Raw genomic sequence first — 27,628 nt, 5'->3', positions numbered from 1 at the left:
TCTTGCTGTACTAAACCTTTTATTAATATATATTATTATTCTCTGTCTCATAAACTTTTTAGTTTAAATTATTTTTGTTTAATATTATATACCAATCTTTATCATTTTTGGATACTATTTTTGTGACTATCTCTTTTCATTCTTTCACTTTCACCTATTTGTGTCTTTGGATCTGAAGTCTCTTATAGGCAGCATATAGTTGGATCATGTTTTTATCCAAGCTGTTAATCTCGTCTTTTGGTTGGTGAGTTTAATCCATTTATATTTAAAGTAATTGCTGATAAGGAGGAACTTTTATCATTTTGCTATTTCCTTTTCTATTTTTTATTTGTTTTCTATATTCCTTATAATTTTTTTGTCCTCATTTCCTCCATTACTGTCTTGTTTTATGTTGATCTTTTAAATTCTGTTTTCATTTTCTTTTGTACATATTCTATAACCATTTTGTTTGTGGTTACAAATGGGATTACAGTTAACATCCCAAATTTATAATATTCCAATTTAAATTTATACCAGATCAACTTCAATAACATACAAAACCCTGATCATTTACAGCTCCCTTTCTACCCCTTTGGTGAGTTATGCCACAAAATTACATCTTTATACATCATGTGCCTCAAAATAAACCAACAATTCTTTTAAAGGAATTAGTCTCTTAAATTATGTAGAAAACTCAGTGTGGAATTGCCAAAGTCATAATAATACTTGCTTTAGACTAATAATTTTTAAAAATTTTTATTGGGCTTTTAAATCATGCAGAAAACAAAGAATAGAGTTCAAACTAGTGTTAAGTACTAGTTTTATGGTTGCCTTTGTCTTTACTTTTATTGAGGTCTTTATCCAAATGGCTTCAAGTCCTGTCTAGTGCCCTTTCATTTCACTTTGCAGGACTCCATGGAGCATTTCTTGCAGGGGATGTCTAGTAATGAGCAACTCCCTCAGTTATGGGAATGTCTTAATTTCTCTGCTGCTTTTAAGATTCTCTCTTTTTCTCTGCTTTTGGAAAACTAGATTATAATGTGTCTTAATATAGATCCCTTTGAATTCACCTTACTTAGTCTGTTGAGCTTCCTGGATGTTTATATTCATGTCTTTCATCAAATTTGGAAAGTTTTCAACTGTTCTTTCTTCAAGTACTCTCTTTTACCTGCTCTCTTACTCTTCTATTTCTGGGATACTCCCCAGTGATGTTGGTCAACTTGATGGAGTCCCAACTTGAACAGAGTCCTGAGACTCTGTTCATTTTTATTCAACCTTTTTTTCTATCTGTCCCTTAGGCTCAATGATTTTCATTGTCCCATCTTAATTTCACTAGTTTTATTTTCTTCCTGCTCAAAATTTCCTTTAAATCCTTCTAGCGAATTTTTCATTTCAGTTATTATAGTCTCAGTTCTAGAATTTCTTTTTTTAAAATTTTCTTTAGATTTTCTCTTTACCGATACTTCCATTTTGTTTATATATTGTCTCTTGACTTTCTCCCCATCTTCTTTTAGTTCTTTGAGCATCTTGAAGATAGTTGTAAAGTCTTTGTCTAATAGATTTGCATTGGATATTTTTCAGTTTTTTCCCCTTGACTGAGCCACACTTTCTTATTTCTTTGTATACCCAGTGATTTTTTTAAATTGAAAACTGAACATTTAAATCTAACAGTGTGATAATCCTGAAAACTAGACTCTCTCCCTTCTCCAGGGTTTTACTATTGTTTTAGTGATGGTTTTTGGCTTGTTTGATTGTGTGCTTGTTGTTGTTTGTTCGTTTTTTGGTAGGTTCTCTGGGATGAAGATCAGCCTGAGGTGTAAATTTAAGGTCTTCTCAGTCTCTTCTGAGCATTTTTCTGGGCAGGCATGGTTAGGAATAATTTTCTTCATATATGCACATATTTAAAGTATTTGCTGATAAGGAGGAACTTCATATATGCAGGGTCCATATACAACAGGGTCCATTTTTGCCCATGGTGACTCCTGCAAGCTGTGTACAAGCTGCTCTGAGAACACATGCACAGCTGCCTGCCACAGAGCCAGGGGATGAGGTGTTGGGGGTGGATAGCTGCTATTATGCTAGGAGCTAAAATTGAGAGAAATTAACTGCAATATACCATCAAAGACTTCCCCTACAAGTTGCAAGCCTTTAATAGACCCCAAAGTTCCAAAATAGTTACATCAGACAGATTCTATCAGCACAGTTCTTCCCTAGATGGGGAGATGGATTTCTGGTGCTGCCTACTCTGCCATCTTCCAGAATCCTCTTTCTGCTTTGCTTGTTCTTTGAAATACATAAAAGTAGTTTAGTATTTGGATATTTGGAGCTTACTTCTTCATCTATATTGTCACATCTTCTTTGTCACAGTTTATCCATCCTTTTGATCCTAAATGAATTGCTTCCCATCTTTGTTTTTCATTTTTATAAGCAATATTGTTATAAAGACTCTTGTCTCCTGAGATATATTATATCCTGAGATATAAGAGTTTCCCTTAGTTTTATACCTAGGAATAAAATTGCTAAGATTTTTTTTATTAATGGACCTTTATTTAATTAATTTGTTTATGTGTGGGGTGAGAACCAAACCCAGTGCCTCACACATGCTATAGGCAAACGCCCTACCACTGAGCCACAACCCCAGCTCCTTGCTAAGTTTTAAGATATATGAAGTTCACCTTTGACAAAAAATTTCAAATTGTGTTTCAGAAACTTGCACCAATTACATTCCAATAAGCAATGACTAAGAGATCCACATCTTCTTTAATTCTGGATATCATTAAATTTTAAAATTTTTGTTGATGAATTTTTAGTAAAAAAAAATGGCATTTCACTGTGGCTTGACGTTGCATTTCCCTGGTCACTCATGAAGTAGAGCACTATTTTATGTTATTAGCTCCCTGTTCTTCCTCTTCTGTGTAATACATATTATATTTTGCCCACTTAACTATTGAATTTTCTCATGTGAATCTATCCTTGCCTTCCTATGACTACCCTAACTTGATTATAATAAATCCTTTTATACATTGGTTGTATTTATTATTGTTGTTGTTATTATTATTATTCTTAGGTCCCAGGGACTGAACTCAGGGGCATTCAACCACTGAGCCACAACCCCAACCCTATTTTGCATTTTATTTAGAGACAGGGTCTCACTGAGTTGCTTAGTGCCTCACTTTTGCTGAGGCTGGCTTTGAACTCATGATACTCCTGCCTCAGCCTCCCAAGCCACTGGAATTACAGGCGTGTGCCTCAGTGCCTGGCAGTTTATTAATATTTTGTTTAGGTTTTTTTGCATCTAGGGCTGGGGGCACTTGTCCATCATGCACAAGGCCCTGGCTTCAATTCCCAGCTTCATTTAAAAAAAAAAAAAGAGGAGGATTTTTGCATCTATATTTACAAGTGAAATGGTCTTCTAATTTTTCTTTCTGTACATGTTGGATTTTCAAAGTTATACTAGCTTTGTAAAATAAATTGGAGTGCACTCTCTCTCTCTCTCTTTTTTTTTTTTTTTTTTTTTGGCTTTGGGAAGAATTTGAATAAGATCTCTTCCTTGAAAGTTTCATAGAAGTTATCTATAAAACCACATTGGCCTGAGGTTTTCTATATGGGGATATAAAATTATCACTTCAATTTATTTAATTCTTGAAACATTAATATGACTTTCTATTTCTTCCTAAAATTTAATAAATACTTTTATTCAGAATCCATTCATTTCATCTGAGTTTTCAGATTTATTCATATGAATCTATTATTCTCTTTTAAATCTCTGCTATATCTATTATTATGTATCTTTTTATTTGTATAATTATATGTATTTTTCATAATTTTTCCATTGGTTTCTCTATTTGTTAATCTTTTCAGGAATCGTCTTTTGTTTTGGTTGGTTGTTCTCTATTAGTTCTTTGTTTCATATTTGATCTATTTTGGCTCTAACTTTCTGATCTAAATTTTTTTCTTTTTTCCCTTTCTTTGGATTTATTCTGCCGTTCCTCCTCCTAACCTCTTAAATGGACACTTAGTTTAAATTTTTAGCCTTTCTGTGTTTCTAAAATAAGTATTAAGGCTGTACCCTGCCACCCGAAGCTCTACTTTTGCTGCTCTCACAAGTTTTGATCAGTACAGAGTTTGTAATTTTTTTAATTTTTAAATTGAGGAAAAATATACATAACATAAAATGTTCTTTCATCTTTGAGTACATTTTTAAGTGCATACTGGGATTGAGTGTGCTGTCACTGTACAACCATCAACACCATCCATCTCCAGAACCCTTTTCATTCTGCAAAGCTTTAGTTCTAGGCTCATTAAATCTTGACTCTCTGTTATTTCTTCCCCTCAGCCTCTGGCAACTGTCACTCCACCTTGGTCTTGTGTACTGAGTGGCAAGTAGGGTATGACTAGAGGAAGTGAGTCTCTGGAGACATTCCTTTGGGGTTTATATTTCGTTTCTGGTGCCTTGATCCCCCTCCCCACTCTGCTCTGTGATAATGTTCTGCCTCACCTCAGGCTCAGAGCACAGCAGTCAGCCAACCATGGACTGAATTTCTGAAACCAGGAGTCAAAATCAACTTTTCTAAGTTGTTCTGGTTGGGTATTTTGGTCACCAACTAAAATAGTACTGACTAAATTTTCTATCTTCGTTCATTTTTTGGTTTCCTTCATCTCATTAGCACTTGTGACACGTTTCATTTTAAGTCTCCTTTGTCTGATGTTCACAGAGCCGACCCAACATGCTCTGCCCATTGTGTTTACCTACGGATGCTTTTTTTCTCCTCATTTTTTTAGAAATATATTTTTAGTTGTAGTTGGACACAGTACCCTTATTTTATTTATTTATTTTTATGTGGTGCTGAGGATGGAACTCAGCACCTCCCACGTGTGAGGTGAGCCCTCTACCTCTGAGCCCTAGCCCCAGCCCCTGCCCCTTGTCCTCATTCTTGAATGATGTTTTTGCTGGGAGTGCAATTCTAAATTAACTTCTTTTCTCTCAACATTTAAGACTGGCTTTTGTTGTTTGGGGTGGTGGTGATGGGTTTCTTTTTTATTTGTTTGGTTTTTTGTTTGTTTGCTTCTGGCTTGTGGCTTCCACCAGGGTTGAGTGTTTTGGTCTTTGTGGCTTTTTTCAAGATATGTATTTATTTGCTTTTGAAGTTCTGCAGTTTCACTAAGTGTGTGTGAGTGTCTTGTTTGTTTTTTATTAACTAGATTATTTATTTCTTCTTTCTAGTTGTACATGACAGTAGGATGTATTGTGACATAGCATACGTACATGGAATATAACTTCCCATTTTTGTGGTTACATGATATGGAGTTATGCTGGTCGTGTATTCATATATGAACATAGAAAAGTTATGTCCAACTCATTCTTCTGTCTTTCTCATTCCCATCCCCACTTCCTGCCCTTCATTCCCTTTTGTCTAATGAACTTCTCTTCTTCCCTCTCCTCTCTTACTGTGTGTTAGCATCCACATATCAGAGAGAACATTTGGCCACATATTAGAGAGAACATTTGGCTTGTTCCACTTAACATGATAAGTCTCCAGTTCCATCCATTTTCTGGCAAATGCCATAATTTCATTTCATACTTTATGGCTGAGTGATATTGTCTTTTTATTCATCCTGCTTGGCATCTTTTGTGGTCCCTGGTCTGAGGAGTTGTGTTTTATCAGCTCTAGAACATTTGCCAACATAATTTCTTTAAAGTTATCCTTCTCAAACTTTCCTCTTTCTGTGTCTCCAATCAGACATGTGTTAGACCTTTTCATTCTACCCTGTATACAATCCTGGATAACTCCTTTAACTGAGTGAATTTTCTCTTTACCTATGAATAATTCGCTAGCCACTTAATTTATTTTTACCTAAATATTTTCTTCATTTCTCAAAGTTCTATATTTTTAAGACTATTTCTTCATTACTGATCTTCTCTTATTGAACATTCTTTGTGATTTCTCAAACACACCTATCCTTTATTTTGTATTTGGTGGTTTCGACTTCTGTAATTCCTGGGCTCTTAGTTTTGCTGCCTCTCACTCAAAGGGCCCTGAATCCTCTTTCTACCCTTGTAATCTAGCAGAGTCTGAAAGAGCACATCATATCTAAAGTCAAACTACTGTGAAATTAGAAGATCCCTTGAAGCTTCTAGATAGTCATGATACCACCACATTTTCTTTTCTAGTGCAAGCACAATATATTACAATTTCAATAATTACAATTTTTAAATCTTATTTTGAACCCTCTGTTCCAAATTGTGAAAGTCACTCCAAAGAGAGATTTTTATTGTGGATCACATTAGGTGTTTTCTGTGCTTTGTGTGTCTTTATCTAAATGTTGGGTTAGGTGAATAGAACAAATTTATCCCAGGTTCTCTACTAGTGGTCAAAGCAACGTCTTTGATGGCTGGCCATCCGTTCATTCTTTCATTCAGGTGACAGACATTATGAGCCCTGCTTGGTCCAGGAATCCCTGACTTCAAGTAGCTTATAATCGTGCAGTCACATCATTTCTCCCAGTCCAGGGAGGTGATATCAGGAGTGCTAATGAGCTTAACCCGAGTACAGAGCAGAAGCCAAAGTGCCTGGCTCTTTCTTCTCTTTGTCCATACTTTGCTAGATGGTAATGGATGTTAAAATCACACCATTCCAGAGCTTCCCCTTCCACTATTTGATAGGACATTGAGCCTCACAAAAAGCCCAAGGCTCCACATATATGGGTCCTTTCTGACTGTGAACTTATTCCCAATTTTGTCCCTTTGATTTTTGGGTGGTATCTCCTTTCCAGCTGCCTCAGTTTGTAGGATGTGGTCAGGTGCTCCTTGCCCTCCTGCCCATGTCCAAAGCAGGTCCTGCCCTGGGAATCCTAACTGTCCTGGGACTTAGCACCTAGCCAGGGGCTCTGGGGTGACCTCATTGAGCTAGTCAAAGAACCAGCCTTGATTTCCCCAGGTATAAAATGGACACCGGATGAGAATGGAGTCATTACCTTCGACTGTCGAAACCGTGGCTGGTAAGAGCTCACAGGGAAGTGCTTTGGTTTTGCTCCACTCACGATCCCCACCGTCCCCAGCACCACCCAAGGCCTTGGGTATGTAGAAGCCTAATCCCACACAAGAGCAGGAAGAGTTAAGGTAGCGGGACTCCCCCTTCCACAGCCATGTGTGCTCCAGCATGGACTGTAGTGTCTCTCCAAACCAGACCCCTTCCAGGACACGGGGCTGTCCCAACTCCACCCTGTGTTACGTACTCCTCTCTCTCAACACCCTCCTTCCGGCACATCTGTAATCCACTCCAGGCTGGAATCCAGCTCTCTCCTTTCCTGCTGCCAGCCTCTCAGGGATCCTCACTGGTCTAAGTCAAAAAGGATGAGGGACTTGACCAGTCCCATCAAGTGGACACATTTCACTTCCCTGAATGGCTTCAGAATCCAGTGATTATGGGGCATGATAAAACCTGTCACTGAGGGGACATGGACTGACCTTGGGGCAGAATCTAAATAGAAATAGCTGAAGGCCCTTGGTCAAGTGTTTTTTCTGACCTGTCCCTTTCTTTCTGCTAAAGGTACATACAAGCTGCTACTTCTCCCAAGGACATAATGATCTTGGTGGACATAAGTGGCAGCATGAAGGGGCTAAGGATGGCTATTGCCAAGCACACCATCATCACCATCTTGGACACCCTGGGAGAGAATGACTTTGTTAATATCATTGCGGTAAATGTGCCTCCCTTTGCTGGGGTAGCTCTCACTTGCTCTAGGAAAACTTTCCTCCATCTGTGTCAGGACTTTAACTTACAGCCAGTGGATGCCTCTCATCAGGCAAAAATTATTTCCTCTGTAACTGGGGCCCCCAACATAAGGTGCATGGTTTGCCTAAGGATGGGCTTCAGGAAGTCCGGGAAGTTTCTAAAATCTTATGTAAAATGTACACATCTGGTTTTCTGAGTCCATATCTTTTGTTAGTTTTTCAGAGGACTCTAGACCCGATACTGGTTAAGAAGCACTGGCCAAGTTAGACCTACTTTATTCACATCCACGTGCTCTTGAATAATGCCTGTCCCTGAACAGCCTCCCATGCTGCTGGAGGACAAATGATCCCTGGTTCTTCCTCTCTGACAATTCCAGTTCTCCCACTTCCTTTATCCCACCAAATCCAGACACAGTGGGGGAAAGAAGAGGGGAGACATAAGTGAGGCAAATGATTTAAAAATCCAATGAAAGGGGTTGGCCAGCTCAGCCCTCAACAGACGCACAGTAGACTGTCTACGGGGGGTATTCTTTTGAGGGCCACATGATCCAAAAACCTCCTCTACCGGTCTACCACATTACTGGCATTTCTCTTCTTTACTAGAGTTGACTTAGTAATGAAATGTCAAGAAAAAGTTGTCTAACTTCTCAATGACCCTGTTGGAGTGTGAGGATGCCCCCCAGTCCCTGAGTTGCTCCCCGAGGCCTCAGCTTACCCACCTGCATCACTCCTAACCCCCTTCTCTCCTCCCTGACCCCAGACCTGCAACAGTGACAGGAGGACCACAGAATATAGGTTCCACATCCCACAGGAGAGGGACAGCACCCTCGTCCCTCGCAGCCTGCCCAGCCCTTTTCTCCCGCCTCCTGTCCTGCTTCCCCAGCTGCCACGAAGTAGCTAGAGAGGGAAGCATCCTCCCCCCAGTGTCCCCAGAACCCATGCAGCTCTGTTGTGATGTCATCACAGTCCCTTACTTAAGCAGAAGGTGGATTAGGGACACCTTGAAAATTGGTATCCCAATTGTGGGGTAATTAAGAAAAGGGGAGCAGAGATGATCATTTTTCTCCTTACTCCACCCACTGTTGATGGTTAAAGGACCCTCTGCATAAATGCAGGGCAAAGGTAAAACAGCGCATCTTCTAATCCCCTACTCAGGCCCATTAAGGAGGGACCCGCATGTGGGATTCTGGTGCAAGACCAGCACCTCATCTGGTTTTGGGAGCAGAGAACAAAGAGATTCTTTCGGTAACTTCAGGGTCTCTCTGTAGGCTCAGGAAGGTGTCACTGAGGCAGCCAACTGAGGAAGCGTACCAGGGCCAGGTTTGAGGGAGAATGTTTAAAGCAAAGGCTCTGTTATTACTCTGGTCAGACAAACCGCAAAAAGCTCAGAGCACCCCGAGACACTACGCAGGTGCCCTACTCCTGAGCAGCTGGGACTTCCTGAGCCTTGTTGCTGGGCCCTGACTCCCACCCTGACCCGTCTGTTCTCTCCTCCCTCCTCACCGCGACTGCAGTACAATGACTACGTGCATTATATTGAGCCCTGTTTTAAAGGGATCCTGGTGCAGGCGGATCGAGACAACCGAGAGGTGAGTGTCCACGCGTGGCCCTGTGCCCTTGTCAGGACAGAACCAGGGTCTGTGAAGACTGCTTCATGGCTCCTTTTGCCTACTTGAAAAGCAGGATGGTAGACCCTGTTCATAGACACCCCAGAAATCACCCTGATCGATGTGTTGCTGCTAATCAGATCAAAGTGTGAGCAAGCAGACCTCACATCCAAAGGGTCTCCCTTCCTTGGGGAAGTGAGTCTCTCTCTGTGAGGATCCAGGCTCAGTTTCCCCCTTCACTTCCCATGTGGGCCTTTCTTCATGTCAGTCTCCGTGACAGTTTCCCTGAAGGGAGGACAAATTCCAATGCATAGGGTTGAGTCATTTCCTCTGATAAAAGGAAAAAGATAAGAGGACATGGCAACAATTTTTAAAAGGGAGCATTTTCATGTCCGTCTGCAGGGAGTCTGGGTTTAGTGTCCTCTCGAGCCTTGGCCTCAGTCCCTGGCACCCCCACAGTCTTCCTGTGACATGCTTGTGACTGAGTCAAGGGCTTGATGCGGAGGTCATTCATTGCCTCCAGCCCTGGACTGTCCTCCTCCATCTGGTTGGCCTCGTGTTTGCACTTCCTTCCAGTGGGAGGATGGATCTGTGCCATGCCATTCATTCTCATTATCTTGGGGGCATTTGAGAAACGTCTGTTGTAGGGGTCCCCCCCATGTGATTAGCAGTATCATCCAGCTAGGACCCTGCAACCATGCCCTTCTGGCAATAGTTCCAAGTAGCCTCCTCAATTCAGACCAGAGACGAAGGTTCCCTAGAATGCTCAATCCACTGAGCCCCCCTCTACTGTTTACCCTGACAGCATTTCAAACAGCTGGTGGAAGAGCTGGTGGTCAAAGGTGTGGGGGTCGTGGACCAGGCCCTGAATGAGGCCTTCCAGATCCTGAAGAAGGTACCTGCAGGCGGTGAGGCCTGGAGAGCCAGGGGATTAGGAGGGAGCTTGGAGACAGAGGTGGGATAGTCCTGTTCTGTGGAGACTGAACTCCTCCTGCCCTACACAGTTCCAAGAGGCCCGGCAAGGAAGTGTCTGCAACCAAGCCATCATGCTGATCACTGATGGGGCCGTGGAGGGCTATGAGCCAATATTCAAGAAGTATAACTGGCCGGACCGCAAGGTGATTGATCTGCGGGAGGTCATGGGGAAGGAGGGTGCTTGTCTTACTACCTCCATGGAGAGGACAATGGCAGAAGAGCCTCAAGTTCAATGTTCTTTCCCATTAGATTCATTCATAAATTCAGGTATGTCCTAATTGGAAGTTCCAAAATAGGGTCACCCTGGGCCCCGAGGACTGGTGTAAGGACTTCAGAGACCAAAATATGTTTTTGTGGGTTTTTTTTTAATTAAAAAAAATTTATTTTTTAAGTTGTTGATGGACCTTATTTTATTCATTTATTTATATGTGGTGCTAAGAATCAAACCCAGTGCCTCACACATGTGAGGCAAGCACTCTACCATTGAGCCACAACCCCACCCCAGAACACGGTTTTGAGATAGAAGAACAGCCAAACTGTTTGCCCTTGAACCTCCTCCATATTCACCGTGGCCCAGGGAAAGCCACATTGCTGCCTTGGCCTCAGGATCTTCTCTGACCAAAAGTGGGTGTGACTGGAGAACCCCAAATTGAGAGTGGCTTGCCCCAACATCTAAGCCTCACAAAAGTGAAGATAACACTATTTCTGTCTGCTGAGCCCACCCCGTCTTATGGATTAGGTCCGAGTTTTCACTTACCTTATTGGGAGAGAAGTGTCTTTTGCTGACCGCTTGAAGTGGATCGCCTGCAACAATAAAGGTGAGCAAAGTGCCTTGCTTCATACATGCAAATTAAGCCATTAACTCTAAAGGAAAAAACAGAGGGTCACCGTTTTCTTGGGGATAATGTTTTGTGTGCAATCAGTTCTGTATCTCTGACCAGAACCCAAGACCTGGGTTTTTCGGTGTCACCTTAAGCTCTGTTAATTTAACAAAAATTCATTGAGCATCTACTGTGTACCCAATACTGTTTCCAGGTGCTAGGGAATCAGGAGTGATCAGAATAGATTTAGAATCTGATATAATCTAAAATGTGCTGTAATGGTGGAAGGGCACAGACTGGCTGGTCTGTTCTAGGGGTACAATGGAAGAGACACTTACCCAGGTTTGGGAGATGGAAAGGAAAAGTATTCCAGATGGAGGGAAGAGTATGCTCACAGGGTCTGAGAAAAGAGGACCTAAGAGCTGTTCCTTTTTACTGGCATGAAGAATGAATGTTTTGTGCAAAGTAATGAGCAATGAGACCAGAGAGGTAAACATGCACTAAACCATTTGTAGCCTTATGAGCCATTTGCTCTTTTAAATATCACACTATGGCTGCTATAGAGAAGAGGCTGTAGGAACCCACCCCGTAACCCCAGAGACCTGAGGGAGGATGGTGATCAGGGAAACTAAGAGGCTGTGGAGTAGAGGAGGACAAGAATTGCTGGCTTTGATTGTGGCCCTGAAAACAGACCCTACGATGGAGTGACAAGATAGAATATTTAATGGGGAGCACTGTGATTGAAATCAAGGCCCCTGCTACTCCTATGGGGGCTCTGGAGCTTGGAGACCCCTCTGAGATGTCCCCAGTGGAGGCAGTGTGGGCCTTTGTCTCCCTCTGGCCTCCAGCTGCCCCTGGTGGACAGGGTATAACCTTGGAGAAACAGTTTCCTATGGCCTGGGCTGTCCCAAGAGGGGCCCAGCTGTGAGCCAGGAGGTCCTGTGGGCCCTGCTCAGAAACTCTGAATGACATTGGGGAAGGTCATTCCTCATTCTGCAACCATGGAACCCCACCCCCACCCCCGCCACCAGGCTACTACACGCAGATCTCCACGCTGGCCGACGCCCAGGAGAACGTGATGGAATATCTGCATGTGCTGAGCCGCCCCATGGTCATTAACCACGACCATGACATCATCTGGACGGAGGCCTACATGGACAGCAAGGTGGGCCCTGAGGAGAGGAGAACAAGGCGATGGTTTGTAGCAACCTCAAGTTCATATCAGAGGTTTCTGGGAAAACTCATGCTATCCCAAGATTCTTTGCCCCTGGCCTGTTTCCCGTGCTCATGCTCATCCTTGGCCTGGCCAGGGTGAGACAGCTAGGTGAACACGCGCGGGAGCTGGGCTGGGGGCTCAGGACACGGGCCTCGTCCTCCTCTCCAGCCACCGCTCGCCCAGCATTCCTGCCAGCGCCCCTTTTTGCACAGAGGGGACACCTCACCTAAGGTCTCTCGCTTCCTGTGGGAAGGTGATTCTGAGTTGTTGGCTCCACGACTGTGATTCCCCACTTGCTTTCAGAGGTGCAAACCCGTGGGGCCCCAGCCTCCCCCCTGACCTCTGCCTTTCCCCCGGCAGCTCTTTACCTCGAAGTCACAGAGCCTGATGCTCCTCACTACCGTGGCCATGCCTGTCTTCAGCAAAAAGAACGAAACAGTGAGTGGCGTCTCCCCGTGAGGCAGCAGGGATCAGAACCTGGCACCTGTAGACCAGGGAGTCCACGAGGGCCACGCTGGGAGCGTTCAAACGCAGATTCCCATGCTTTGTCCCAGAGTGGCTACGCCCAGGCCTCTTGGTCAGAGTGGGGCCCGGAGTCTGTCCTTCTCAAAGCTCCCTCTCTGCCCTGAGGACCCCCTGCATTGGGGACACAAAGTTAGAGGGGTCTTCTGCAAGCCTTCCAGCAAAAACACTCATCCTACCATGTTGGAAAGACTCTGGCTTGTGTTTAAGTCTCAGGTGGGGGGATTTCTGGAGACTTCCCTTCTCTGTCTGGCCAGGAAATACTTTCTCACAGGTCCCCTGTGCTCAGAGCACCTGTAAGTTATGGTCCCCAGGATCCCAGTACTTCAGCCTCTTCTGTGAAGATTAATATTTCATTCAACTTTGGATTTCATCTAAATATTACCACTTAAATATTAATACTGGGCATTAATCTTCGCAGCAGCTAAGATTACTCCTGGGGCTTTTTCTGATGGATTCTAAATTTTTATTCCAAAGAGCTCAGTCTAAAATCTAACTGCAGAGGAAGATTCATTTAAGGCCTAAATGGCTTCCTCTCTGGAGCTCTGGAGAAGCCTAGGGTCTGGTCTGGCCTCATTTACGAGAAGTCTCCTTAATCCTCCTGTTTTTCCTTCTAGAGATCCCATGGCATTCTCCTGGGTGTGGTGGGCTCCGATGTGACCCTGAGAGAGCTGATGAAGCTGGCACCCAGGTACAAGGTGAGCATGGGTCAAGTCTCTGAGGGGAATGTGTTAAATTTTCATTGCTGTGACAAATTACCTGAGAAAATCAACTTATAAGGAGGAAAGGTTTATCTAGGTTTATGGTTTCAAAGGTGTTAGTCTATGGTCATTTGGCCTTATTGCTTTGCCAAGGTTGTACATCATGGTGGAAGTGCATGGTGGATAAAAAATGTTACTTCATGGTAGCTGGGAAGAAAAGAAAGACTAGAAGTGACCAGGGTCCCAATATCCCCTTTGAGGGCACACCCCAATAACCTAACTCTCTCCCACTAGGCTCCATCTCCTGAAGGTTCCACTAACTTTCCAAAAGTGCCACAGGCTAGCAACCAAACCCTTCAACAGATGGGCCTTTGTGAGACATTTAAGATCCAACTGTAATGGGGCAGGTACATGTTCCCCTGGAGCTGCCCCACCCAGGCCCAAGAGCCTCTGTCCAGGCCATGGCAGCCAAGCCTAGAGTAGGATGGACCCCACACACACACACACACACTTAAGCCCCAGACAGGTGCAGGCATTGAGCATGGTGACAGCAGCTTGTCCTCAGGAGCCCTTTGTCACCACTAGCTACAACTTATTGTGTGGCCTTCAGCAAGTTCTTTCCCTCCCTGGTTTTCCCAATCTGCTCCTCCATGCCACACAGTCCTGCTGTGAGAATGAATGAGAGATGTCATCAAAGCGGGCTGGGGCTGTGGCTCAGTGGTAGAGCGCTCGCCTCGAATGTGTGAGGCCCTGGGTTCGATCCTCAGCACCACATAAAAATAAATAAATAAAATAAGGATATCATGTCCAACCACAATTAAAAAGTGAATATTAAAAAAAAAAGCACCTAGAGGCCGTGTTGGAAGAGTCAGGAAACGATGTGCGTCATCATGGTTGTTGCAAACAGCAGAAGCTGGAAGGGACTTCATGGCCAGTGGTCAGCATGCTATTGGTACATTGCTGTTCCTATTTGAAAAACTCCTGTGAGCGGCCATCCTCAGCCATCCTGCAGACCCAACCCCTGTAGTTGTCCAACACAGCAGCAGTCTCATTCCCTTTCTTCCTTGACTTTGGCAGCTTGGGGTACACGGATATGCCTTTATGAATACTAACAATGGCTACATCCTCTCACATCCTGACCTCCGACCCCTGGTAGGTACAGATCTTATTTGCCTTGGGATCCTAATGATATGGGATTTGTGGATAGTTTATAAATGTAGAACAATGCACGTATATTGGGCTCCACTTAAGATCCTAGAGGGTCACAGGAGAAAAAATACATAGACATTTTTGTCTTTGCTTTCAAAGTGTTTGCAATCTAGCAAGAAAGACAAGGCAAAAATATGTGAAGTGGTGATGTGCGGTCCAAAGAGCATGTGATGAAGGCTGCAGTTCTGAGGGCAACGAGTCCTGTAGGACATCAGCTTTTCATTACTATAACAAAATTCCTGAGATAATGAAATTATAAAGAAGAAAGATTTATTTTTCCTTGGTTTTGGAGGTTAGACCTCTGGTGAGTGAGGGCAGCACATCATGGTGGACCAAACTGGTTCACTTCATGGTTGTGAAGGAAGAGAGAGAGAGAGAGAGAGAGAGAGAGAGAGAGAGAGAAGAAGAAGAAGAAGAAGAAGAAGAAGAAGAAGAAGAAGAAGAAGAAGAAGAAGAAGAAGAAGAAGAAGAATAATCCAGGGTTCCATAAACTCCCTTCGAGGACACACCCCCAGGGACCTCCACCTCTAAAGGCTCCACCCCCTCCCAGCCAGTGCGTACCTGGACCAAGCCTTTACCACGTGGGCCTGTAAGTCCATGGTCCCCTCACTGCCGCAGTGGCTTGCAGTGTGACAGACACATGAGCAGAGCACCAGGGCTCCACCAAATGGGGAGTGAACCGGGGGAGGTTGCGGGTCCCCCTAAGTTTTTCTCAGGCTATTCCTGAGTACCCCGTCCTCTTCCTAGTTCTCCTCACCCTGGTGGCTGAGAGAGAGCGCTGCATGGCTGTATCTGAAATCTCTACCTCCAGGGACAAGGGCTCCCTGCTGCCTCTGGTCATGGCACTGGGCACAAGCCACAGCAATGATGGCCACACCTCTCGGTGCAGTGGTTGTGGGTAGGAGAGTCAAAGTCCTAGGGAAATCTTAGCCTCGCCCCCTTCCAGTCTTCTACTGAGGAGGGGCTGCATCTCGGGGCAACCAACAGCAGGAGAACCTACCAAGGGGCTCCTCTGCCCCGGTGTCATTTGGAGACCTCTCTAAGCCATGCTCCCTTCCATTTGGTTCAAATGGATTCTGAGTGTCCATGAGGTGACTGACCTGCTACTTAAGGGTTTAGGTAGAGAGACATCAGGACACACTGGCGACCACCATGTCCCCTCTGTCTTCACAATTCAGTTCTGAGGGGCAAGCATCTGAATCCATGGCATGTCACCATCTTGGACCAGTAAGTTCTGCAGGGGACAATCCCAAGTGCTAGCAAATGAATTATTGGGGGTGGGGGACACATATGTTGATCCTGGCACTGACTTGTAGAATTAAGGGGCCCTGATGAGAAACCCACCTATCACCACCTATGGAATCAAGATGAATATCAGGCTTCCACCAATCGGTTCATATTGTGGGCCTACTGTGTGTCTGGCCTTATGATGCTTTGAAGAATTCTAGAACCAGAAATGTATATCCAATTAAGGAAATAAGATGTGCATAATGAAACAAATAGAGGATGATAGCACATGGGACTCAATTACACAACAAAAGAGGTATGGTGAAGGGCTGGGGATGTGGCTCAAGCAGTAGCGCACTCGCCTTGCATGCGTGCGGCCCGGGTTCAATCCTCAGCACCACATACCAACAAAGATGTTGTGTCCGCCGAGAACTAAAAAATAAATATTAAAAATTCTCTCTCTCTCTCTCTCTCTCTCTCTCTCTCTCTCTCTCTCTCTCTCTTTCACTCTCTCTTTAAAAAAAAATTAAAAAAAAGGTATGGTGAAGCCAATGTCATGAGATCTCTTGGAAGACACTCTCAGGAAAGTCATGAAGGATATGGCTAGTAATGTAGTCAAGTGCTAGGTTTCTGTTCACGACTAAAAGGCTCAGGGGTTACTCCAGTTGAACTGGGCTAACTGGGCTGCACAAAATAACCACACAAGAGACACAAATACCTTTTTCTTTGGGGTCTCTGTGACAGCTCCTCTGACCTTAAGGGTCCACAGAAAGAGAAAGAGAGCTAGAGCTCGTGCTGACCCCTTTTATTGAGGAGAAGCTATTCAAATGAGGCAAGGGGTCAGGTTTCAGGGGCTGAGTCTATCTTCATGATGTCCACTGTCAGCAGGTTGACTGACACCTGGGTAGGCCACACCCAAGGGCACAGTAAGAGGAGGGGACACACACAAGGCACTTCCATGGAAGATTCTGTCCTAAACAGGGCAAGGGGTTATATTACAAAGGAACAGGAGAGCGTAGCTCCACCCGTGGGGCTGTAGCAAGACACATCCATGCACGAGACACGGACCTTTGAACCCAAGAAGGGTGGGGAAAGCTCTGCCACATTTCTGTGACTGAGCGCCTCAGCACCCAGCCGGGGAGTGTGACTCAGTCACGTGCAAGGTTGGTCTCCCACAGTCAAGGAAGTCAAAAGCCATTCTGTTGACCTGAAATCATTCTATATCAGTGCCCCTAAGAAAGTGGAATCATGGTTTTAAAATAAGGGACTGAAGGCAGTCTTTCAGGTACCATCAGGATTTAGGAAATGGCAGTGGACTATTGCCAAAGAAAGAGATCCCTTGGAAGAGATGTAGGGACAGTGCAGTTCAATGAGTTTGGACATCAAGGAGGCCAAGAACAGGAGCATTGTGCAAGCCAGAGTGAGGAGAAAAGGAGAAGAATGGAAGGGGGACAACACTGTGACAGTGAGACCACAGACCTACCAGAGAGACAAGAAATAAGAATGATGATTTCCTGAAGAAGCTGAGTGAATGATTTAAAAAAAAAAAAAAGTTTGGCAGAAGCAAGATAATGACAAGGACTTCAGCCAGCCAAGCATCTGCTGGGGGCCTCATCCTACTGAAGCAGACACTCTATTTTTTAATTTACCCTGATGACAAACTAGCCTCTCTCCTTTATTTGATGGGATTACTAAACTCAACCGGGGAAGCGTTACAGACCTAATTGCAGAAAACTTGACAATATCTGTCTTGACAGAGAGGGAGACAGAGGTGTCGATGCTAGAAAATAATGACACTCAGAGTGTTGATTAATGGCACGATGTCAAGTTGGAGAGAGGTCGTTATTAAGCACTGCAGATCTCTGTAGCATTGGAAATCCTATCAACAAGATGGAAATGCAGGAGGCAGATGCCATCAAATCTGGAAGGTCTGGCTAATACAGTAAGTGAGAAAAATCAGTACTCAGAAGGCATTCTTCTCAAACAAAGGGCTGAAAGTCATGAGATTAAATATATTAGGGATGCAAGGAAAGCTCTGTGAAAGACCATAAAGGTGCTGGGTGTGGCAGCAACTCAGGAGGCTGAAACAGGAGGATGGAGAGTTCAAGGCTAGCCTCAGCAATTTAGTGAGACCCTGTCTCAAAAGAAAAAATAATAATAATAAGGGACTGGGGGTGGGGCTCAGTTAAGTGCCCCTGGTTTCAAAAAAAAGAAAAAAAAGAAAAGCACGTGGGCCAGGGTTGTGGCTCAGAGGTAGAGCACTTGCCTAGCATGTGTGAGGCACTGGGTTAGATTCTCAGCCCTGCATAAAAATAAGTAAAGGTCCAACAACAACTAATAAAATATTTTTTAAAAAAAGACCGTGAAGGTGTAAGTTAACAGTGTATCACGTAGGGAAGCCCAATAAGGTTTGACCTACTGAAATCGCCCTCTGAGCTGCCAAGGTGGCGTTGCTGTCGGGAAGCCCAGCAGAATCCTAGGCAGGGGTCAGAGCAGCCTTGTGCTAGTTCAGACCACACCCCCACCCATTGGCCTAGGTGGAATACTGACTTTTGTCTTGGGGTTTCACTATGGGAGTGACACTGACAGTAAAGCCTATTCAGAGGCAGCTAACACATCTGCCAACTGGGAATGTTCAGCTTGGAGACATCTCGGGAGTGACGCGCGCCTGTGAGATCTCAAGGGCTGCCAGGAGGAACACATCTGTGTGGCTCCAGGGAGAGAACTGAGATCAGTGGGTAAAAGTTGCAGAGAGACAGATTTCAGCTCCTCAGGAGGAAGAACTTTCTAACAATTAGAGCTGTCCAAGCCGGCTCACAAAGTAGGGAAGGCCTCATCCTGGGACATATTCACCCAGAGGCCATGAGCCCATCTGTGGCAAATGTCGGCAGGGGAAGCTCTACCCTGGGTAGAGGTAGAAGTAAAACTTAAGAAATCGCTGAGATTCTTTGATTTGTTGAGCTAACCTCGTGCTTTCTTTCCTGACCGGCCCACTCCAGTACAGAGAGGGGAAGAAATTGAAACCCAAACCCAACTACAATAGCGTGGATCTGTCTGAAGTGGAGTGGGAAGACAAGGCTGAAATCGTGAGTGGGGACACTGGGCAGGAGAAGCTTGTGAGAGGCTATGAGTTTGGGAGTCACTGTTCCCTGCACACAGAGCAGTTGGGCCCCAGAGCCTTTCCAAGTCCAAGCCGGAGGCAATTCCCATAAGGGGCACTTCCTTGAACAACTATGAAAACGTAACACTGTCTTCCTGAGTAACACGGATTAGGGAGGTGGAGCAAAAGCATATCTATCAGCGACTGAGTTTGTTTTGGTCTCATCCCAGAGGGAATTATGTCTCAGCAGCATGACACCGGTGTCCCCCAGTGCCTCCATTGGCTTCAGAGCATTGCCTTGGTGCCCACTCAGAGTGACAAGCTTAAGGACTCCCAGAATCGGGTCTGTCTTCCCCCCCTGGTATTCTGCTCAGAGGACACCTGGAAGAAGCCAGTGTCCCAGGGGATGCCCTGTTGTCCGATCACCCCACTGTGTGCCAAGGAACTCATGCCACTGTCTTTCCTCTCCAAGCTGAGAACGGCCATGATCAATAGGGAGACAGGTTCTTTCACCATGGACGTGAAGGCTCCGCTGGACAAAGGGGTAAGTAAGGAGCTGGAGACGGAGCCAGGATGGGCGAGGAGGGTGGCTTCTTGGCATTTCACTGAGGTTTGCCTTGGACTTAGCTTAATTAGATCTTAGGAAGTGGATGCTCTCTGCAGCCTGGAGTACTTGCTCAGGGGCCCATCCAAGGCCCGCAGCCCCAGGGGCACTCGCCTGGCCAAGGCCTGCACTGCTGCTCGCACCCACGCTTGGCTCTTCAGAAGCTGCCGGGTGGGGTGGGTTAGCCCTAGTCACAGCTCTTCTTCCTCCGCAGGCTGCCTGCTATTGGGCCCCTTGGTTGTTTATGACAGAAAGGGAAATGTGACAGTCCATTTTGCAAATTGTCAGCAGATCTGCTACAACACATTTTGTGGGAAGAGGTTGAAAATCCTCGCTACTTCTTGTAGCTGATTTCCACCAACTCTCACCACGGAGAATCAAGGACCGATACCTTCATTGGTACCATTACCATTTTTACAGACTGCACATCATCTAGAAAAGACCACTTCATTTTCTCACATAGAAGGTTCCGAAGCATCCACTGAATTCTCATTGTCCCTTGACATATTTACAAATGTCACCTCCTCCCACACAGCCACCCCCACCTCCTCCTCCTGCTGCCCATCTGCCTCAGCTGAGAGAACACAGCATCTGTCTGCAACAATTAGACCCAAGTTCTTCCACAAACGCAGACCTCCGTGGAGGCCAAACAAGAAAGCATTGGGAAGGGCAAGCAATTCAAGTGTCCCTTTTAGGTCATGCGCTGATTTTCACTGGGAATATTTGATTTCTGTGACATCTGTCTGGATTTTTACAAGCTCTGAGCTGAGAAGGGCCTCCTTCCAGCAGACAAGGCAGTATCCCTGATATCAGGCTACCTGTGAGAGCTGTCCCCCAAGACGTTGAGGTTTCTTTCATGCACCCTCATCCTTAGCCCAGACTCCCCCTCCATGCACCCGGGCTCTCACTTAGCTCAGGCCTGCCAGAGTATCTCACCAATAATGAAACTTTCAATATGCACATGGCCCAAGGCAACTTAAAGAGAGACTTGAGTCTGGCTATGCTATACCCAGCCTACATCGATGTTTGCAATGGGTGTAGAGCTGCCAAACACTTCTCCAAGACACCAAGGCAGAGGCCTAACCAGACCCAGCAGCCCAACTTCTCCTGAAACCACTGCTCCATCCCTTTGAAATGTGTTCACTGCTACTAATAAACCATCCAGGCTACATATTTGCAATTTAACCATCTTCATGACATATGGATACTTTGACATAAAGTAGGATGACTGCAATGACAAAGATGATGATGGATATTTCATAGCATGTAGACGTGTGTGTCTTGCTACTCTACTACTGTGACTACTAATGGTGAACCACATTTATTAGGAACTGGACTGAGCGCTCATTTAATACAATCCTAGGAGGCCAAAAACTTGCCTGGGGTCACCTACATGATAAATTGAAAATTCTAGAACCCACTCCCAAACCACTGCTGCAGAGGGCCTTTCTGAAGGACTGGCCTGAGTTCTCAACTCTCCAGCCTTAAAGGTTTCCCCATAGCCTCTTTGGAATTAGCATTTCTATTTCATCTTTAAAATCCACTGTCCTAGGGCCTGGGCTGTGACTCAATGGAAGAGCACTCACCTGCTGTGTGAGAGTCCAGGGTGAATTCGCAATGCTGAAGCAAGACAATTCACTGTCCCGTCTCCTTCTGCCCCATCAGATCTCTCTCAGTTCTCTTTAACATTTTCTCTCTTCACTTCACCCCCGGAAGCTCCTGCACCTACACTGTGTGGGGGACATTTTGCTGGTATGCGGCCAGCACAGTGGCAGCCAGCCTTTGACTACTCTGATCTATTATGATGCCACTTTTCCCGGGTATTGCTACATTGTGTTCACCACCAACTGCTTTGTCTCCCCCACGTCTTCTCTAACAGTCAGCAGACAGTGTCATTATTTTCTTGCTGCTAGTCAATCCCAGCCCTCTCTCCCAGCTCCGTGGTGTGTCTCAATTTACAAGCTTGTTCCTCCATAGAAACAATCTTCAGGTCCAGGTCTCAGCCAAGGAAAGCTTTCTTAAAGCATTGGGGGAAAATCTATTATGGCTCGAGCCACGTCCTGGCACGTGGTCACTGGCTCTGCTGTTTTCTCCTTCAGACTTTATAAACATCCTTACATCCCACAGATCAATTCAGACCTTTCCCCATCTGCAGATGTGCAGCCACAGTGGCATCCCCAAGAACAGTAGTAGAAACCACAGCGTGATGGAGAGCAGGACTTGCAAACTTAAAAACCTGCAGGGCCAAATAGATCAGGTTAAGAAATGTGAATGAGAGAAGCACAGAGGTTTCAGGGCTGGGGTGCTGGGGCTAGGGCAAACTGGAGAGATACGTGCTGTCTAAAGGACATAGTCAAAAATGGAATTTGAAATATGTCCAGCTAATTCCAAAAATATTAAAAGCACAGCCTGGGCCAAGATCCAGGATATCAAACTTGTCAGGGGTCCAGCTTCAGCCTGTATGCCTTTTTCTCCAAAATGTAGACCAATAACAGGTGTCATACCTTTGATCTATCAGCAGCATCCTGGCCAGGTATCCTTAGACACATGTTTAAAAGAATAATCCAGAAAAGCAAAAGTATCCAAGCACATCTAACCTAGTGCACATAACCTAGGAGCCTTTTAGTCATTGCACAGTGTCGATCATTTGGAACAAACAATTAGCAATGAGGGAAGGAGAGAGGCAGGCATAATGTTCTTTGCTAGCTCTTGGGTTCTTCCAAATTCGTGACCCTGTTGACCTGGGTGCCCACGTGTGTACACACACATAACAAGGCAGCAGCAGGCACTTTTAGATCAGAGCAAACTGCACAGTGCTGGTGGACTGTACCTGCCATCAGTGTGTGTAACAGCTGCCACTTGGCCTCTGTCCCCAAGTCTCATGCAGACTTCACTTTGGCCAACCCCAAACTTTGAGCCATGCAGGGAATTCAGTTTGGAGAAATGTAGTTCCAGCTCAGCTATTTGACACAGTATAAATTCTCTACAAAAACCAAATGGAAACTTTTTCTTTTAACATTAGACCTGTTGTTTGTATATTTAAGATGTACAAATAACGCCTCAATATACATGCGTAGCAAAGAGATTACTACAGTCAAGCATGATGACTGTGCCCATCATCTCATATATAGCTACCTTTCCTTTTTATCAGCTTTTCCTAAGGAAACTCTACCCTCCTGGATAATCACTGGGGTACTGTTTTAGTCAGCTTTGTCACTGCTGTGACTAAAAGATTGGACCAGGATAATAGTAGAGGAGGAAAAGTTTATCTGGAGGCTCACGGTTTCAGAGTTCTCACTCTAGAGATAGCCAGCTCCACCCCTTGGGGGCTCCAGGTGAGGCAGATCATCATGGAAAAAGAGTGTGGCAGAGGGAAGCAGCTCACATAATGATCAGAGAGCAGAGACCTCCACTGGCCAGATACAAAAGGTACACCCCAAAGCCACGCCTCCAATGACCCACCTCCTCCCGCCACACCCTACCCACCTTCAGTTACCGCTCAGTTAATCCCATCGGGATTAACATTTCTCATGACCCAATCATCTCATACATGATCATCTCATACATGATCATCTCATACATGATCTTTTGGGGGATACCGCACATCCAAACCATAATAAGTATAATATTAACTATAGATCTCTAGACTTATTCATCCTTCCAAACTTCTACTTTGTGGCTTTTTTTTTTTTTTTGTACCAGAGATTGAACTCAAGGGCACTTAACTTCTGAGCCACATTCCCAGCCCTTTTTTGTATTTTATTTAGAGAGAGGGTCTCACTGAGTTGTTTAGGGCCTCACTAAATTGCTGAGGCTGGCTTTGAACTTGCGGTCCTCCTACTTCAGCCTCCCAAGCTACTGGGATTTCAGGCATGCGCCACTTTGTAGCTTTTGACCTACATCTCCTTATTTTCTACCCACCCATCCCTCAGCTTCTAGTAACCACTCTTTTACTCTGTTTCTGTGTATCTGACTGTTTGTTATAGGATTCCACATGATTCCATTGAGATCATGCAACATTTTATTTGTCTTTCTGTGTCCAGCTTATTTCACTCAGCATAATACCCTCTAGTTTGTTCCGTGTCATTGCAAATGGCAGAATAACCTTTTTAAAGGCTGAATAATATTCCATTGTATATGTAAGAATACACATTCTCACAATTTCTTTATCCATTCATCCATCAACAGGCACTTTGGTTGTTTGCATATGTTGGCTGTGGTAAATAATAGAGCAGTGAAAACGAGTTTTCAGATAATTTTGCAAGGTGCTAGTTTCTTTTGCACATATATCCAGCAGAGGGTTTGCAAGGTCATATGGTAGTTCTATTTTTTTTTCTTTTAGGAACCTCAATGCTGTTTTCCACAGTGACTACGCCAGTGTATATTCCTACCAACAGTGCTCAAAGGTTCTTTTTTTCCCACATCCTCACCAACACTTGTCATTTCTTGTCTTCTTTGATAAAAGGCCATCCCAGCCAGGCACAGTGACACATACCTGTAATCCCAGAAGCTTTGGGGGGCTGAGGCAGGAGGATCGAGAGTTCAAAGCCAGCCTCAGCAATGGCGAGGCACTAAGCAACTCAGTGAGACCCTGTCTCTAAATAAAATAAAAAATAGGGGCAGGGATGTGGCTCAGTGGTCAAGTGCCCCTGAATTCAATCCTCAGTACCCACCCCACAAAATTCAACCCAATCAGTGTGAGATGACAGTTCTGTGATTTTCATTTGCATTTCCCTGATGATTAGTGATGGTGAGCATCTTTTCCTATGCGTATTGGCATTTTCATGTCTTCTTTTGATAAATATCTGTTCAGGTCCTTGGCCTATTTTTAAATTGGGTTATTTGGCCTTTTGTTATTGAATTGTGTGAATTCTTTACATATTTCCCCCTTATCAAATATCTGGCTTGCAGACGCTCTCTCTAATCCGTGGGTTACCTCTTCATTTGTTGATGGTTTCCTTGGATGTGCAGAAGCCTTTTAGTTTGATGTAGTACACTAGTTTATGTTTGCTTTTGTGGCTTGTGCTTCCAGATGGAAGTTTTAAAATCACAAAATACCATCATCAAAATGAAATTTCACTAAATGGGTTTACCAGCAGAGTGGGAGGGAACGGACAGTCAACTTGGATATGGATTAATTGAAATTCCTCAGTTTGAAGAACAGGAGGGAAATTGAAAGAAAAGAAGAAAGGAAACGAGGGAAGACACTTAGTGGCCATGGGACAGTAACGAGTGATATATGTTTCTGTTGTCCCAGAAGGAAAAGAGACAGATGGAGCAGAAAACAGAACTTGAAAAACAAATACCCAAAAATGTCCTTAATTTAATGAAAATATCAACCTATGGATCCAATAGTATCCACAAGCCCTATGCAGGGGAAAAAGAAAAAGAAAACCATATCTGGGCACATCATAGTCCAGCTATGGAAAATCAAAGCTAAGAGACAATTTTCAAAGAAACTAGAAGGAAAAAAAAAAGATGCATCTTATAGAAGGAAATAATAATGATGATGTCAACTTCTCATTCAGAAACAATGAAATACACCTTTAAAGTGCTGGAAGGGGAGAATATTCTGCCAATCCAGATTTCTATATGTAGAGAATAGAACCTCCAAAAATCAGGTGAAATAAAGACCTTTTCAGATAAAGGAAACAGAGGCTTCATCGCCATGAGACCTGTACTACAAGAAATCCCTAAGGATATTCCTCAGGCTGAAGAAAAATGAAACCAAATGTAAACCGAGACCTACAGAAGAGAATGAACCACACTGGAAAGGGCAAATAACGTAGCTTAATATAAGGCTATCTGTTATTTATTCTCTTAATTTCTCAAAAAGCCAATTGACTATTAAAAGCAAATAATGGAATAATACACATGGAAATGTATATAGTGTGGTCACCCCAACAAAGTAAGTTTAATCTGACATAGAAAAAACTAATCAAGCAATGTCGTTCATCACATTGACGGAATAAAGGAGAAAAGTCATATGATCATCTCAATAGATAACAAAAGAGCACTTAACAAAATTCAGTTGGGAACAAAAAGAAATTTCCTCAATCTGATAAAAAAGCACCTATGAAAAACCTAAAGCTAACTTTAATGATGAAATGCTGAATACCTTCTCCCTAAAACTGAGAGCCCAGCAAGGATATCTGCTTGCCTCTTTCATTCAACATTGTACCATAGTTCCAAGCCTGTGAAATGAGCAAGAAAACAAAATAAATGCAAACACTATAGAAAAAAAAGTAAAATTATCCTCATTAACAGACAAGATTATTGTGTACCTAGATAATCTCAATAATCTACAAAATGACTTCCACAACTGGTAGATAACTTTAGGATGTTTACAGGGCACAAGGCCAACATTATAAAAATCTATTTTATTTTTATAGTTAGCAGTAAATAATTGGAAAATTAAATTATTTTTAAGTTCTAGTAGCATCAAATAGTATAAAATACTTTGGGATAAATGTAAAAAAAAGTTTATAATGTCCTATCTCTACACTGAAAACTACCAAACATTGCTGAAAGAATATCAAATAAAAATTAGATAAATAGAAAACTATAACCTTATTTATGAGTTGTAAGATCAAAATTGTTAAGAGAGATGTTTGTTTTTCCCAAATTGGCCTACAGATTCAACATAATCCCAATCAAAATTTTACCAGACTTCTATAAATAGACAAGATGATTCTAAAATTGATGTGATAAAATGCAAAAGACCTAGAATAGCCAAACTATCTTGAGATAAAACAACAAATTTGAATGATTCATACAACCTAGCTTCAGAAATTACTATAAATTTCTGATGCTACAGTTGCCAAACAGGGTAGTATTGACAAAAGAATGGATGAATGGATCAATGGAGAATCCAGAAATAGTGCCACACACATACTGTAAATTAATTTTCAATAAAAACACTTTGGCAAATCAATAGAGAAAGGAATGTCTTTTCAACAAATGTTGCTACTACAACTGAATAAATGGGATAATTTTTGTGTGAGGTCTGTTTACTAAGCTATATCTCAGACCTCACACAAAAATTAATTTAAGATGAAGTCTAGTCCTCAATGTCAAAGCTAAGACTATAAAGCTTTTAACAAGAAAATGTTTTTTAAAAATGGTCTTCTCAACATGATAGTATGCAGATTTCTTAGGCAAAAATACTAGAAAATCAAATTTGATAAACTGCACTTCATCAAAACAAAAAGTTCTGCTCATCAAAAGACAATCATAAGGGGCCTGGGGTTGTAGCTCAGTGGTACAGAACTCTCCTAGCACACGTGAGACACTGGATTCCATCCTCGGCACCACATAAAAATAAAATAAAGGTTATTGTGTCCACCTACAACTAAAAAACAAATATTAAAAAAAGACAACCATAAGAAATTCAAAAACAAGCATAGATTGTATCCACAATATGTAAATAATTCCTACCAAGCAATAACAAGGAGACTCACAATGCAGTAAAAAAAAAAAATTGTCAAAGTAATTGAGTAGACACATCAAAAAGGAAGATATACACATGACCAATAATCACTTAAAAGGATGCTTAACATTATAAGCCATCAGAGAAATGCTAATTAAAACTTAGAGATTCTATTTCATACCCTCCATAATGGCTAAATTTTTTTTAAATGAAAAAGAAGGATGCCAGGTGTGGTGTGGCACACTCCTGTAATCCCCGCAGCTCGGGAGGCTGAGGTAGGAGGATCATGAGTTCAAAGCCATCTTCATCAACTGCAAGGTGCTAAGCAACTCAGTGAGACCCTGTGGCTAAATAAAATATAAAATAGGGCTGGGGATGTGGCTCAGTGGTTGAGTGCTCCTGAGTTCAATCCCCGCTACCCACCCCACTCTCCCCGCAAAAAAAGAAGGAAAATTTTTAAAAGTGATCTCCAATTCCAACGCTCAAGTCAGCCCACCTCAGAG

At 43.6% G+C, this 27,628-nt stretch overlaps 1 protein-coding gene across 1 annotated transcript in view; it reads left to right on the top strand.

The window, feature by feature from the left end:
- The window catches only part of CACNA2D4 (calcium voltage-gated channel auxiliary subunit alpha2delta 4), a gene marked incomplete at its 5' end in the record, with an annotated part of 108,020 nt that overhangs the window by 12,797 nt on the left and 67,595 nt on the right, over positions 1 to 27,628 (top strand). The window contains 12 exons of the mRNA XM_081310768.1: positions 6,918 to 6,978; positions 7,530 to 7,680; positions 9,229 to 9,303; positions 10,127 to 10,216; positions 10,326 to 10,439; positions 11,036 to 11,114; positions 12,149 to 12,282; positions 12,694 to 12,771; positions 13,473 to 13,553; positions 14,634 to 14,708; positions 18,992 to 19,078; positions 19,565 to 19,636. Of these exons, the coding sequence (XP_081166894.1) occupies positions 6,918 to 6,978; positions 7,530 to 7,680; positions 9,229 to 9,303; positions 10,127 to 10,216; positions 10,326 to 10,439; positions 11,036 to 11,114; positions 12,149 to 12,282; positions 12,694 to 12,771; positions 13,473 to 13,553; positions 14,634 to 14,708; positions 18,992 to 19,078; positions 19,565 to 19,636 (1,097 nt within the window). The remainder of the gene's footprint in view (positions 1 to 6,917; positions 6,979 to 7,529; positions 7,681 to 9,228; positions 9,304 to 10,126; positions 10,217 to 10,325; positions 10,440 to 11,035; positions 11,115 to 12,148; positions 12,283 to 12,693; positions 12,772 to 13,472; positions 13,554 to 14,633; positions 14,709 to 18,991; positions 19,079 to 19,564; positions 19,637 to 27,628) is intronic.

The sequence above is a fragment of the Spermophilus citellus genome (assembly GCF_964194105.1).
Source record: "Spermophilus citellus genome assembly, chromosome: 10".
In the NCBI taxonomy this organism is placed as follows: domain Eukaryota; kingdom Metazoa; phylum Chordata; class Mammalia; order Rodentia; family Sciuridae; genus Spermophilus; species Spermophilus citellus.
The sequence above is the reverse complement of the archived record's forward strand: the minus strand, read 5'-3'. Positions and strand labels throughout refer to the sequence as shown.